Source organism: Trematomus bernacchii, unplaced genomic scaffold (genome assembly GCF_902827165.1).
Source record: "Trematomus bernacchii unplaced genomic scaffold, fTreBer1.1, whole genome shotgun sequence".
NCBI lineage: Eukaryota > Metazoa > Chordata > Actinopteri > Perciformes > Nototheniidae > Trematomus > Trematomus bernacchii.
The window spans coordinates 2,462,932-2,476,757 of record NW_022987966.1 but is presented as its reverse complement, the minus strand read 5'-3'; the positions used below and the strand labels follow the sequence as shown (position 1 = coordinate 2,476,757).

The 13,826-nt window shown below is 39.7% G+C and overlaps 2 protein-coding genes across 3 annotated transcripts in view; one reads left to right on the top strand and one right to left on the bottom strand.

The window, feature by feature from the left end:
- Positions 1-209: 209 nt before the first annotated feature.
- On the bottom strand, positions 210-2,474 carry opa3 (outer mitochondrial membrane lipid metabolism regulator OPA3). Its single transcript, XM_034115805.1, has 2 exons — positions 2,286-2,474; positions 210-1,105 (listed from the first exon to the last, which is right to left on the bottom strand). Exons 1-2 carry the CDS (start codon positions 2,425-2,427, stop codon positions 777-779), a joined length of 471 nt encoding a protein of 156 aa, XP_033971696.1. The 5' UTR covers positions 2,428-2,474; the 3' UTR covers positions 210-776.
- Positions 2,475-10,144: 7,670 nt separating this feature from the next.
- The window catches only part of ppp1r13l (protein phosphatase 1, regulatory subunit 13 like), a 29,903-nt gene continuing 26,221 nt past the window's right edge, over positions 10,145-13,826 (top strand). For both annotated transcript variants that reach the window (XM_034115892.1, XM_034115891.1), the window contains exon 1: positions 10,145-10,259. The gene's annotated coding sequence lies outside the window, so the exon portion shown is untranslated. The remainder of the gene's footprint in view (positions 10,260-13,826) is intronic.

Below are 13,826 nucleotides of genomic sequence, written 5' to 3'. Positions count from 1 at the left end.
GGGTAATAATTTTTTTACAAAAATGTCTTCAGACATTTCAATAATATAGTCAGAGAACATTTTCTGCATTTTACTTCGATTACCGTACAGTAATGTACATGTTCCTGATAATGGGTTTTCATTGGAGGACCTTTACATCTAAGGTCCTCCACCATCTAGTTTTTTTTAAACAATGTGTTACTAGTACTTAATTAAAGGTTTCCAATAACTCTCATCAGACAGGGAACCATTTTATTTTACACCCTCCTTTTACAGTGTTCATCACATCCAATTTACATGAACCATGAAATGGATTTATAGCGTAAATACAACACCACATGTCCATGAACCTGTACGGGCGCACTTCTTAAAGAAATCCAGATATTGGCCCAATATATATTTTTTTCTGGCTCCTTCAATCAAGTGCACACAATGCCAAATGATCCCACAATTGAAGCACCAAATGGAGCATGAAAAGGATTAAGGTAATTGAAATACTGGAAATCAGAGGAAAGGGATTTGCTGGAGCTGCTTTAAAATATATTCAATTTCAAGGACGCCATCGCAATTTATTGTCAATGTTTATGTACAACTTAATAATGAACATGCACGATCAACCACAGGAATACACTATGAATATCATAGCAATCTCCATGCACCCACATCCACAGCACCCTGATTTGTATCCACCCTTTCCACCCAACCTAATGGGCATATCAAGCTGTACACATGGCAGTACTATGTTTGTGCACGACAAACAGGGTCATGTCACATACTGTAGCATATAACCCATTGAATCACTTCTTGTTGGGAAGAGGTAATGACACAAGTTGTCTATTCATCTCTCTGAGCCGAGCGTCGAGAGTCTCTGTGGTCATAGCGAGCTCTGCTATCTGAGTCTGTAGGCTGATGATGGTCTCGTTCTGCTCCTCTTCTTTGTGGCGGGAGTTGGTGGCCTGCCTGCTGTACTCCAGCACCATGCAGCCAGTCCCGATGATGAAGATGATCCCCTCACCCAGCAGCTCCGCGCCCAGCTCTGCAGCTAGCTCCTCGTTCAGAGGCTTAATGGTGGCCCCCCGAAAACCCATGATCCGCATCTTCGTTCTCATCTCGATCCAGTGGTAAACTGCGAAGAGCAGATGCAGTTCCAGTGTGTTAGACTTTCAGTATTTATATTTTTAATGATAAAATGTAAGAACTCCTTGTTAAGAGCTGCACAATTAATCACATTATTGAAATATCCATGTAGTATCCATGTTCATACTGTAAACCTTGCGCATCTCTGTTTATTTGCAAATTCATCTACCTCTTTTGAAAAAGTGCACAGCTCTTTTCATACAATTCTGATACAATGCCATGTTCTAGTTTTGATACTTAGTTTATGTAAACACCCTTATACAGCAATGCTAATTTCTTGTGTACACTTGTGTAAACCTGCACTGAAATAAACCTATTTCTGAATAAATAATAAGAGGGATATAACATAAAAATAGACAGAAAACAATAGATCAAATGCATTCAACACAAAAATGACCAGATAAAGTGACAGGAGTGTTGATGCAAAACATATCAACATAATATCGTAGTATAAAAGGGTAAATTATGATATAGTATGGGCTATGAGATAAAGTAAAAGGTGAAATGTAGTAACATAGTATAACAATATCAGGTGTGGCATATAAATATAAGACAAAAGAATATAAAATAAAATCGTCATCAGTTGTCAAGTCTATGTTATTGTCCATTTAAACAATATTTAAAACTTCACTGAGATACATATTTCTATGAATGAACAAATCCAAATGTTCTCGATGTCATACCTTAAAAAAATGTTTATATAAAATGGGCCCTCCTTCTAAGCTCTGTGACACATTTTGTTTGGTTTATATTTCTTTCGTTTTGATTGTATGTTTTAAAAATGATCTGTAACACATGCAGTAGCCTATGAATTACATTATGACCAAACGAATTAAAAGCAATGTGTCTAAACATGCCCAAACGAATAAACACAGGTGTGTCTAAACAACAGAGCACAGTGGCTGCTTTGAATCTTTTCATTTTTTGAACGGGACGTTTAGCAAAATCCTTTCACTGTCATTTAGCGAAAGCTTCATGCAACATTTCAATGACACACAAGACCCGCCCTCTTCGACCTTGGCGTGCTTCTATTGGTCGAACCGATATACCCATGGTAAGCGGTCTTGAAAAGCTACAATCTCATTGGTCGTCGCTGCCTATTATCTCTCGTCCGGGTGTCTGACACTGCAATGTAGCGGTCATTGGTAGCCGTTAGCTCGGTTACTCACTCTGTGCCGGGGGCAGACAGATGTAATTCTTAAAGAACTCGCTTCTCCGGGCTCCGGCCTTTATTCGGTTCGCTATAGGCTTGCTCAACTGCCTCACTCCGAGGTAGAGGAGCTTGGCGATAGGGAAGGCACCGACAACCATCTTGGCGGAAACACTTGACCAGCGTAGGGCGGGGCACGTAGAGATGACGCGGTGACGTTATATGATTGACAGCCACAAACCCAACCACGTGTTTATGACGTCAGAAAAAACTGCGTGAGAGGCGAAGTCCCGCCCACCTACTTCCGACCCATGGGACCTTATTTCGGAAAAATTATGTATTGAAGTCAATGGGGAGAGAAAGATTATCTTTCGATCCCGTTTCAATTGTGCCACGAATTACACATATGATGTTTGTCAATCTTGAAAAATAATTTCCATGTAAAAAAAGTCACAGTTTGTCGTAAAACTGTTGAAATATAAGACTATGAAAAATACGCAGCTAGAAAGACTACAAATCCCAGAATCCCGGTCCCGCATGCTGGCTCTTACGAACCGACTAACTCCCCTTGTGTGTGGAACATGCCCAGACTTGTAGTGATTTTCACCGCCTCATTCTGAAAGAAAGAAGTGAAATGTGCCAACGTGACGGCCGTCTTGGTGTGTGGTGCGAGTATTCATTGAGCGGTTTCACACTTAAAAAAGTGTTACTTCACAGTTTTACGACACATTTTTATTTTTTTGACAAGCAAAATTATCTTTTAAATTGACAAACATCATATGTGTAATTCGTGGCAAATCAAGCCATCAAACAGCGAGTCTGCATCGGTGCTGACTTGAGACCGGTCTCTACCTGACCGGTCTCAACGCTGTGTGTGTCCGTCAGGAAACACGCTGTTTACAAGTAGTTCCAGCAAACATCCACTGATAAATTGCGATGTTAACAACCTCATGATAACCTCATATTTTTTTAACTTAGGATCTGTGTTTAGTCTAGAAAAAGGTAAATGTGTGCATTTTATTATAAAGTTGTGTATATGTACAGACTGTTGCAAAAACTAAGAAGCTTATAAAAATCAGATGCCGGAGAGAGGGGAGTATGTTCCAAAGCTTGCCGCTGGCTGTATTTACTCCCTCCATCTGACAGGAGGGAGCCATATTGAGCTGCGAGTGTCACTCCACGGAGTTCACTCCGTCACGGAGGGGTAGTGTCAGGGCCGGCCCTAGACTTTTGGGGGCCCTAAGCGAGCTTTGGCTTGGGGGCCCCCCTCACTCTAGGGGGCATGCTCCCCCAGGAAGATTTGTTTTTAAATATTGAAGTTAAAAGCAGTGGCGGCCGGCCCATAGGGGCGCTAGGGGCGCCGCCCCCCCTCTTCCCACATTAAAAATGAAAACAATTAAAAAATATATATTTAAAAAATATATATTTTTTATTTTTTTTTATTTTTAATAAACAAGGTAAATATTATATAATTGGTATCAGTAAAATGTATAATCTACAATAAAATCTCGTTTAAAATTGTGTTACGATGTCTAAAGTTACTGATAAGTCACATGTTTCCTGCCTGGCCTTGCCCGTGTATCATTACTCCCTCTCGTCTGGGCGCTATGCACAGCGCCCAGACGAGAGAGCAGCAGAAGCCAACTGTTGCTATCTTTAAACTATGCCGCCGAAACATAATTTCAGCCAATCAGCGTCGTCAAATCTGATGGTCACAGGGCTCCTACGTGAGCGCCCGATGCAGTCTGTGAGTTGTTTGGACTCGTATCCAAGGAGACAAAACAGGAAGCTGTCATACACTCTGGAAGCTACCATTAGCAGCTAATGAAAACTCAGTTTTTGACATAAAAATGGAATTATGGATCATCAATCATTTTTCAAAGTGACAGACACATTGGATTAACCTATGGATTAACCTTCAGCTGCGTTTTTCTCGTTTTTGATCAGAATTGTTATTGTTATTGTTATTCTGCAAAAGGTGAGCATATTTCCGTGTTTTGCTACCTAAAGCTACGTCGTGTGATGTCTGTATTTGCTTCCCCTGTCGCGAGTTCTGATCGCTCAGTGATGATACTTATATTTCTAGAATCTGTGGAATCTCAGCTTGTAAACTTGTTACAATATCCGATAAGTATATCCATTGATTTATACCTAGAGTGCGTTAGCATTTTTTCGCTCAGGGCTCATTTAGACGCTTCTTGTGAGACTTGTGTTTTGTTTCGGTAAACATGGTTCATATCATCAGTTAGATGCGTTTGGTTAAAAGCATCAATCTGGTGCACTTTGAGAGCAAAATTAAGAGATCTATGGATACATCTCTCAACACCCATACTGTATGAAACAGAACTGTAAACAGATTTTTCTTTATGGATATTTTACAAATCACTCCCCTTTTAAACTGTATTCTTGTTTTGTCATATAGTATTTCATAACTGTTTTTCATTTATTCTCTCCGGCTGTCCATCTCATAATGTTCACATAGCAACTAGCTGTCAATAGGAATATCATTCAGAAGAATTATAATTTCATGCAAAAATCTGTCACAAAAAGAGGCTGCACATTTAAATTCAGGTGTTGTTATGGCAACAACAGTGGCCAAACAGCCACATTTACTGCTGCAAATACGTTCAATCATGCTGTCGACACATAAAGCAGTGGCAACTATGCCACCATTTCAGCTGACTTTTTCTCAGAAATACTGTCACATAACATCCATATATTTCAGTGCTAGGTTGATGCTTAGCTAAGCTAACTATGAAACACTTTAACTGACAGGATTCCGGATCAACTGTGTACTGTAAGGTAGCTTCTAGCTTCATGTCGAACAGTAAGTCAACATTTCCCAGAGAGCTTTCTTTGAAATCACAAGGTAACGCTAAAAAACATTACATTTAGATTGTATGACAAAGTGTTTATTTAATATATCTGGCTAGCTATAGCTACTTGCTAACGGTTTAGCTTACCGCCGCGATTCAAAGTAACGTCAACGTAGCTGTAATTTCTCCTGGCTCAAGTGCTGGCTCTGGGGTTGTTGTGTGAACCACCACTTGAGAATTGTCGTATTTTTAAGAACAAATGTTCTTATGTCCATCTTCAAAAACTCTGAGTCTGTGGCCGTTTCTCAATCGTGAGGATATTGGCTTCCAAGCCAATATTTCAAGGATGCTACGCCATCGAGTGCAGCCGAAGGACTGTTCCAATCTCCAGCATACTTGGAATTCCACCGAGGCCGTGTCCTTGGTTTGGGGGAAATTTCGAGGCTGCACATGGGTAGACTTCGCGTCCTTAAAATCCCCACAATGCTTTGCGCATGGACCAATTTCCCAAATCTGTGGCGGAAGATGTAAGGCGGGGCCTCTCATATGACGCACACCTGCACACTTGCTAGCCTGTTCCACTCTTCGTTTTCCGAATGCCAGGAAGTATTCTTGCCTTGCTTCTGAAGCAAGATGCTCTGCTCGGCTGTGCTACCAAGCCAGCATCCTCGCGATTGAGAAACGGCCTGAGACTGAGAGTTTATTTTAAACATTGTCACAGCTCACAGGATAGGTACCTGTCAGCCAATAGGACAGATGTTTATTTCCATTCAACTCTCTGGTTGGTCTGGTGCCTTGCCTCTGTTGCATTCACTGAACACGGGAAATTACAATCCTGCCGTCCTCTCTAGTGTCATGATGAGGTTCAGGTAAAGCATGGTTAATGTATTATATGATTGACTCAATAATATAATACATGACTTTGAGAGTAGGCAATCTAGGCATATTAACAAAATTAATTAAACATACTTATCACAGCGATGCTGTACTGAGATAAAAAACGGTGTACTGAGATAAAAATTAGTGGCTGCGGGGCCCTAAGCGGCCGCTTATGTCGCTTAATGGGTCGGGCCGGCTCTGGGTAAGGCAAGGCAAGGCAAGGCAAGGCAAGGCAAGTTTATTTATATAGCACCTTTCAACACAAGGCAATTCAAAGTGCTTTACAAAAATGGAAGACATTATGAAAATGGCATTTAAAATCAGTCATTAAAAAGAAAAGATAATAAAATAAACATTAAAAGAAAAAATACATGGATAAAAGTTAAAAGTTACAGTGCAGTTTAAGATGTGAATAGTTCAATTAAAAGCAGCGGCAAAAAGAAAAGTCTTCAGCCTGGATTTAAAAGTAGTAAGAGTTGCAGCGGACCTGCAGGTTGTGTGTAGGACTCTACGAAACAAACTATCTAAAGATATATTAACTATGGATGGCATTAATGTGGCCTCCAGTGAGACTGTAAGGAATCTTGGTGTTATATTTGATCAGGATTTATCCTTTAACGCCCACATAAAATCAATCTCAAGGACCGCCTTTTTTCATCTACGTAATATAGCAAAAATCAGGCATATCTTGCCTCAAAACGATGCAGAGAAACTAGTCCATGCATTTGTTACTTCAAGGCTGGATTATTGTAACTCTTTATTATCAGGGTGTACCAAGAAGTCAGTTAAGTCACTTCAGCTGATTCAAAATGCTGCAGCACGTGTACTAACCAGAGTTAGGAAAAGGGACCACATTACTCCTGTTCTGGCTGCCTTACACTGGCTCCCTATAGAACACAGGACATCATTTAAAATACTTCTTCTCGCCTACAAAGCCCTTAATGGGCAGGCGCCATCTTACCTTAAAGAACTCATTATACCCTACTGTCCTACTAGGGCATTGCGTTCCAAGAATGCAGGGTTGTTGGTTGTTCCTAGAGTCTCTAAAAGTACAATGGGAGCCAGAGCCTTTTCTTATCAAGCTCCACTTTTGTGGAATCAGCTTCCAGTTTGTGTTCGGGCGGCAGACAGCCTATCCGTTTTTAAGAGTGCGCTTAAGACCTTCCTTTTTGATAAAGCTTATAGTTAGGGCTGATTAGATTCAGTCCCTAGTTTTGCTGCTATAGGCTTAGACTGTCGGGGGACACCTTACTTCTTCCTTCTCTCTGTCTGTACCTGTGTACTCTCATGTTCCGAATAACCCAGCTTCCCCCAAATTTCTTTTTGGTGTCTATATCTACGCTGGGATCCTGAGTCGTGGCTGATCCTGAGTCCTGAGTCCTGATTTGAGTCCTGGATTTTGAGTCGTGGCTGAACCTGTCACTGTGTTCCTGCCTGACTTTCATCATACTACTTCCCTGATGGCTCCCACAGGATTGTTGACATCCTCGTGGATTCATCTTCTTATTATAGACACATGCATTTCCAAACATTTGGTCTACCTATGCTGTAAAATGTATTATCTCTTCGATTTACACACGGCATCTATTGCACGTCTGTCCGTCCTGGGAGAGGGATCCCTCCTCTGTTGCTCTCCCTGAGGTTTCTCCCATTTTCTCCTTTAAACTGTGGGGTTTCTCTGGAAGTTTTTCCTTGTACGATGTGAGGGTCTAAGGACAGAGGGTCTCGTATTGTCATACTGATATTCTGTACAAACTGTGAAGTCCACTGAGACAAATGTAACATTTGTGATATTGGGCTATATAAATAAACATTGATTGATTGATTGATTGATAGGGCGTGGTTTGGGATTGGGCCATAGTATTTTGTTCCCAAAGCCTTATTAACAATTGTGAACATGTGAATGTATTTTTTAAGTCTAGAGAGCCTAGGTAGAGAATGGCTCTTTATTGGAAGAGGTCCATTTAATTTAAAGTGATGTAACTGTACCTAATTATTTGGTGATATTTGATATTTGTCTGATTTAACCACAAAAAGAATCAAAAGGATTTCCCCAAAAGACGTGCTAAAAATGTTAGGCTTCTCAGGTAATTTACTATGTTAACGTAACAATACCACATCCACAATGTAGATTTGCTTGCCCTCTGTGACAAAGGTTATTAAGTGGAAGTCCTGACGCAGTATAAACGGTAACTAAACTTAATTTGTATCTTAAAGGACATACAGTTTTTTATTAAGATACAAATTTAAGGTTAATAAATGGATAAATTAATGGACTGATGTAGCCTATGTTAGAGGGTTTTAATATGGGTATCTCCTACTTCAGAGATTAGATATTTTGGTTCATTTTAATTTAGAAACTTGTGAAAAAAACGAATTAAAACATAACTTTGAGGGGGGCAGTTTAGCCTCCAAAAAGAACAATACTGAAGAACGTCCCTAAATAAATCTTTGCTCTCACACTATTAGCACTGAGTCCTTTAAACATTAACATGCTTTTTTAAGTTTACCAGCTTATGGTGGGTAAAAATATATAAAATGGTAAAAATAAATCAAATCACATCAGATTTCTGTGCTGCTGTATTGATCCACAGACAGATGTGTTTAAAGAAGGGAAGAGAAAAGCTTCCATGGAAACACTCAACAGTTAGCAGCTGCAGCTGTTTTGTCTGGAAACACAAAAGTCTACGGTTCGAATCCCGTGGTGGCCAAGTCCTGCTTGCCAAAGATGAAGCAATACATGCATGTAACATTAATCAAATAAAATACATATTTGTTCATAGCTATGTTCAAATATAGATTTGACTTACTTGTCATAAAAATGTAGGCCTAAAAAAATATATATTTTGTTGTAAACATTTATAGTCGATTGGTCTCTCATTGTAACTTATTATGTATTATTATGAAATAACTATATATGTACATTTTTACAGTTTATATACATTTTATTTGTACTCTTTCAGTGGCTTGTGTATGCATTTGTAAACAAATCAGAGATAAATAAAATAGACTTGATCTAATCTGATTGTATCTATATCTAATCTAATCCATTCGTTAATATAATCAACTCCTCCCTGGAATCAGGCAAGGTTCCCGCCGTCTTCAAGATAGCAGCTGTCACCCCCATCATTAAAAAACCTGGTCTCGACCCCGAGGACCCCAGCAACTACCGGCCGATCTCCAACCTTCCTTTCCTCAGCAAGATCATGGAAAGAGCAGTTGCTGCCCAACTCCACCATCATATGTCCAACCATGAGCTCTACGAACCCTTCCAATCAGGCTTCAGCTCCAAGCTGAAATCCTTTGGCGACAGAGCCTTCAGTGTCGCAGCCCCCACCCTGTGGAATTCTCTCCCCTCTGCTATCAGGAATGCCGACTCTCTGGACACTTTCAAACAAAAACTCAAACACCATCTGTTCACTCAGGCCTTCGGACCCAGCTAAAATGCAGTACCCAGCAACCTGTTTTTCAACCTGTGTGTCTGTGTGATTATTATTTATTTTTTTGTTTTGTTATTTTATCTCCCATTGTAAAGTGTCCTTGGGTTTCTTGAAAGGTGCTATAAAAATCGAAATTATTATTATTATTATTATTCATTTGACTGCTTTAGTTACTCCACATATTCAGATTACTAGCTAATACAAAATATAAATAAACATTTAAATATCATTAAAGATAAAGACTTTCCTCAGCAGTAAATAAAGTAATTAAAATGATCTCCACATTATATAGCTGTGATTAACAGATTAATTCATCAATAGTCATATACTCCAGTGATTAAATATGATTGGGCCATACATGTAACGAGCAGTTTAACTTTTGGTTCTTAAGTATATGTTGATGCCAATACTTCAATAAGTATTTTACAATTTAGTATTGCTACTATTACTTAAGTACAACACCTCTGCTTAGACTTATGTATAGAAAGGGTTAACATGCAGGGTCATAAATATGTATCTTAGTATCTAGACCTACAGCTATTGTGTGGCGTTGTAAATCACGCAACATGTGAACTACCTGTTCTTTTCTGACAGAATGTGTCAACATGAAGTGGATGGTATGCCTCACCTGGGCCAGCTGTGCAGGAACACCTGGCTCGGGTTACAGCAGCAGAGAGGGAGGGGGGGGGGGGGGGGGGGGGGAGTGACTCTCGGTCAGGAGACTGCGCAGGATGACTGCATGTCTGGAGCAACACAGAGAAACACTGCCCCACTACAGGAAGACTAGGAACTCTGAACAGGGCTCTGCTCCCCTCTGGAATTTGGAACAGGGGAACAATAAGGCTCTCATTTCCTGAGGTAAGGACGGGTTTTATTGTAGATCCTTTCTGTGTGGGAATACGATGTAAAGAAAGATTGTTTATAAGATCGCGTGTGTAGCGCGCTGTGGTTGAGATGTCGTATAGCTTCAGAACCTTTTCCTATGAATAACTCTTTCCATCGTTTTCTCGTATATTGTGAGTAGCAGTGATGGAAGAACTACTCAGATCTTTAAGTTAGGTAAAAGTAGTAACGTACCACAGTGTAGTAATACTCTGTTACAAGTAAAAGTCCTGCAGCTGACATTTTAAAGCAAAAGCACAAACGTATTAGAAATTATAGTGAAAGTACCAAAAGAAAAAGTACTCATATTGCATAATTGCCATTTTACCAACAATATAAATCACTGGATTTGAATACATTTTCCATTATAAGTAATTTTGCAGCTGGTTGAGCTCACTCTAATCACTTCTTATGCTGCCAGTTCTCTTAATCCATAATAGAACATCATAATGTATAAGCTTATTTGTATTTTTTTGTAATATTTATATGTAATTGCAGGTAACAAATGTTGTCAAATAAATGCAAAGGTGAAAAAGTACTTTTTTTGCCTGCAAAATGTAGTGGAGTTGGAGTATAAAGTAGCATGAAATGAAAATATTAAGTAATATGCTAGTAGGCTACCTCAAGATTGTGCTTAAGTCTTGTACTTGAGTAAATGTACTTAGTTACTTTCCACCACGGTGAGGAGTCTTGAATGCGAGGAGGAGCTAGTTCTCAAACTAATGGAAATCAGATGTTAGCCTTTCTGCCAGGCATGCCTCTAAACCACAGAACAAGTCTTCAACTACGGGACATGGATACACTGACGTGCAGCTAGCAGCAGTGTACAGCACCCTGTACTCTACAGTTAAAATGTGTGACTTCAGTCATAGTATTTTAATGATTGTGAAAAGTACTTTTTTGTGGTGTTAATGCTGGACGTTCACCATATTGTGCAGCAGATCATTATAAGGTGATTAAAGTGTTGCTGTGATAAATCCTACCGTCTGAAGTTCCTTATCCATTGTTTCCTGCAAGTGAGCCGTTCAAAGTGTCAGTTATGTGCTGATCTTATTAGCAGGGCTGCTAATCTGCCAGTAAACCCAACCTTCCTGTCAGAGCAGGAGTTACATGGCATGTCAAGTTGTGTTCTGTTTGCTCTGGGTCTCAATAAAAAAGCAGCTGTGCTGCATTGTGCGATGCACTTGATGTTCTCCTGATAGATCGAATACATGCATGCTCACACATGCAAACACACATTGTGTAATGGCCCTGCTCTGTGCTCATTGCACCTCAGCACAAGCCGACACTCTGCAGGGATTAGACGGGACATGTTATTTACCAGAAATGTTTGTTATGTTGTGTGGCACTGAGAGATTCCTGAGTGACATGAGGTACAGAACAGTATTGCTCTAGAATAGAAGACAATAGCTGAGATAGTGCTAAAGCATCTGTAGCATCAGGATCCAAAAAGTTCTTCAGTTCTTATAATCTCAGAAATGTCCTTTGATCCATAGTTTATGTACCTATATACCTCTCTTGCAGTAGGTCGTTCCAGGGCTGGTTAGAAGATAGTGCCAGATTGCAAACCATTTTTCAGTGTTTCCACCATGGCGGCGCCGTCTCTCGGACCCGAGAATCGGTTCAATTCTGGGCGCTAACTATCTTATCGGCCCGGACCAAGAACCAAAAGCCTTGTGTGTCGGAGATTAAGTTGGACGCTGGGATTAACATTTGTAAATATCAGTTCATGGCAAGTACATAACATTCTAGAAAGATGCACCAAAAACGCAAGGTGGCTAGAACATGAGCACATTCGCTATCATCAGTCGTTCTTAACAGCAGCATAGCAGTGTAAGTTAATTTTCTATTCTTTTTTGTGTACCTGCTATCATGTGTAATCAATACATAGGCTACACAAGTTGTCCTTTTTTCGAATTTCAGAAGATAGATCATAGGGAAAGATGCGGCGGTAAAATATTTCGGTAAAAAGCGGCTAATGCCACAGTGAAAGCAGCAAGTACTCATTCAAAGCATTTATAGGGAATAATTAACATGCCAGTGTCAGCCCGGTGAGCTTTCCGGGATGAGGAGCTTAATATGGTTTGAGATGCATTCCTAATTCAATTATTATTGTGTTTGTTGGCTCTAAATCTTTTCATTGTCAGACTGGCTTTGGTGGCTATGCTTACATCATCCATATAATATGAGAAATATGAATTAACTATTTTGCCAAACATTGTCAATTTAAACTGAAATAAAATTCCTTTATGGGGAAATATGTATAAGGGGGCGTTACTGGTGTAGCAGAGACTCGTTATTTTGCTCCTGTGGTTACGATAAATCATGCCTCATTGTTAAAGGAGGTTGCTTTTAACAATGATAGATCCTGTCATAATTAGAATGTGCTATGTGTGTATGTGCGTGCTTGTGTTTTTTCGTAAGTAGACCTAGGTCAGAGGTGCGGATGTAATCATTATGAAAATAAGTGTTTTGGGTGGGGTTTTTGTACCTTAGAAACTTACAGTTGATGAGATCAGCAAGAAGGTGATATGACTATTCAGTGAGCCATTTGGCTGCATGCCAGCATACACTTTAACATTTTAGGTTTAATTCCATTTTTACTTATCAGACACTTTTAAACAAGGCGACTTAAATACACTCAATACTGCCCCCACAGAAGCAATTTGGGGTTAAGTGTCTTGCCCGGGGACACTGACACTGTCCTGAGCCACAGGGACATCACTATGTACCACTTGGGCTTCTATTGGCTAGGGCTCCAACCCTTTATACAATTATTTTCTACTAATTAGTTTAACATATTTCTATTTTGTCAACCGTTTCCACGCAAATGAGTTTGGTACACCCAACATATTTGTATTCATTTATTTTCTTCACTATTTTGGTTTTTATTTTTGTTGAATTTACACAACAGCTGATGCATCTAAGCATAACATCTGATTATTACTTCATGGCAGCTTTGTCATAGTTTTCTAATCTGTAAAATGTGAGTTTTTTTGAAAAAGTATTTAAGGGAATCACTCTCTCTGTGGGTTTGGCAGATACTGGAAACCAAAAACACACCACATGATCTCCTCCCTAGAGCACTGTGACACAGATTACTCATGTTTTACACAATGAATACTCAAGAACCCCCTCTTTTGTTTGCTCAATTAGCCTCGATCTCCTATCAGCATACAGAAAGGCCAACAGCCCATTTCAAAATGTTCCCATCACATGAGATAATGATGGGCCAAAGTAAACACTGCATTGGATATTATCTTTGAACTTGAGAAACACCATTTAGCCATTCAGAAATCTTGTATGATTCAAATGTAATAGCAGGGTTTATACTTGTTTTACTGGAATCACCAGCAGGTTTATTCACATGTTGTCTGCATGATGACATACTGCCAGATTTAGGCTTTTCAACCATGACAAAGAAAATGAAAGGGGTCAATTAGTTCTGTCAGAGGATTTGTTTTATTTCAGCCTCAGCCAAGAGTGTACTGAGGATCTGAAGGAAGGATATGAAGGAGGATCCAGCAGGAGGGGGAGGGAATG

Coding starts and splice junctions, on each gene's coding strand:
- opa3 (XM_034115805.1), bottom strand. CDS start 2,427: ATGGTTGTCGGTGCCTTCCCTATCGCCAAGCTCCTCTACCTCGGAGTG. Junction 1,106..2,285: donor CTGTCTGCCCCCGGCACAGA/GTGAGTAACCGA, acceptor TGCTCTTCGCAG/TTTACCACTGGATCGAGATG.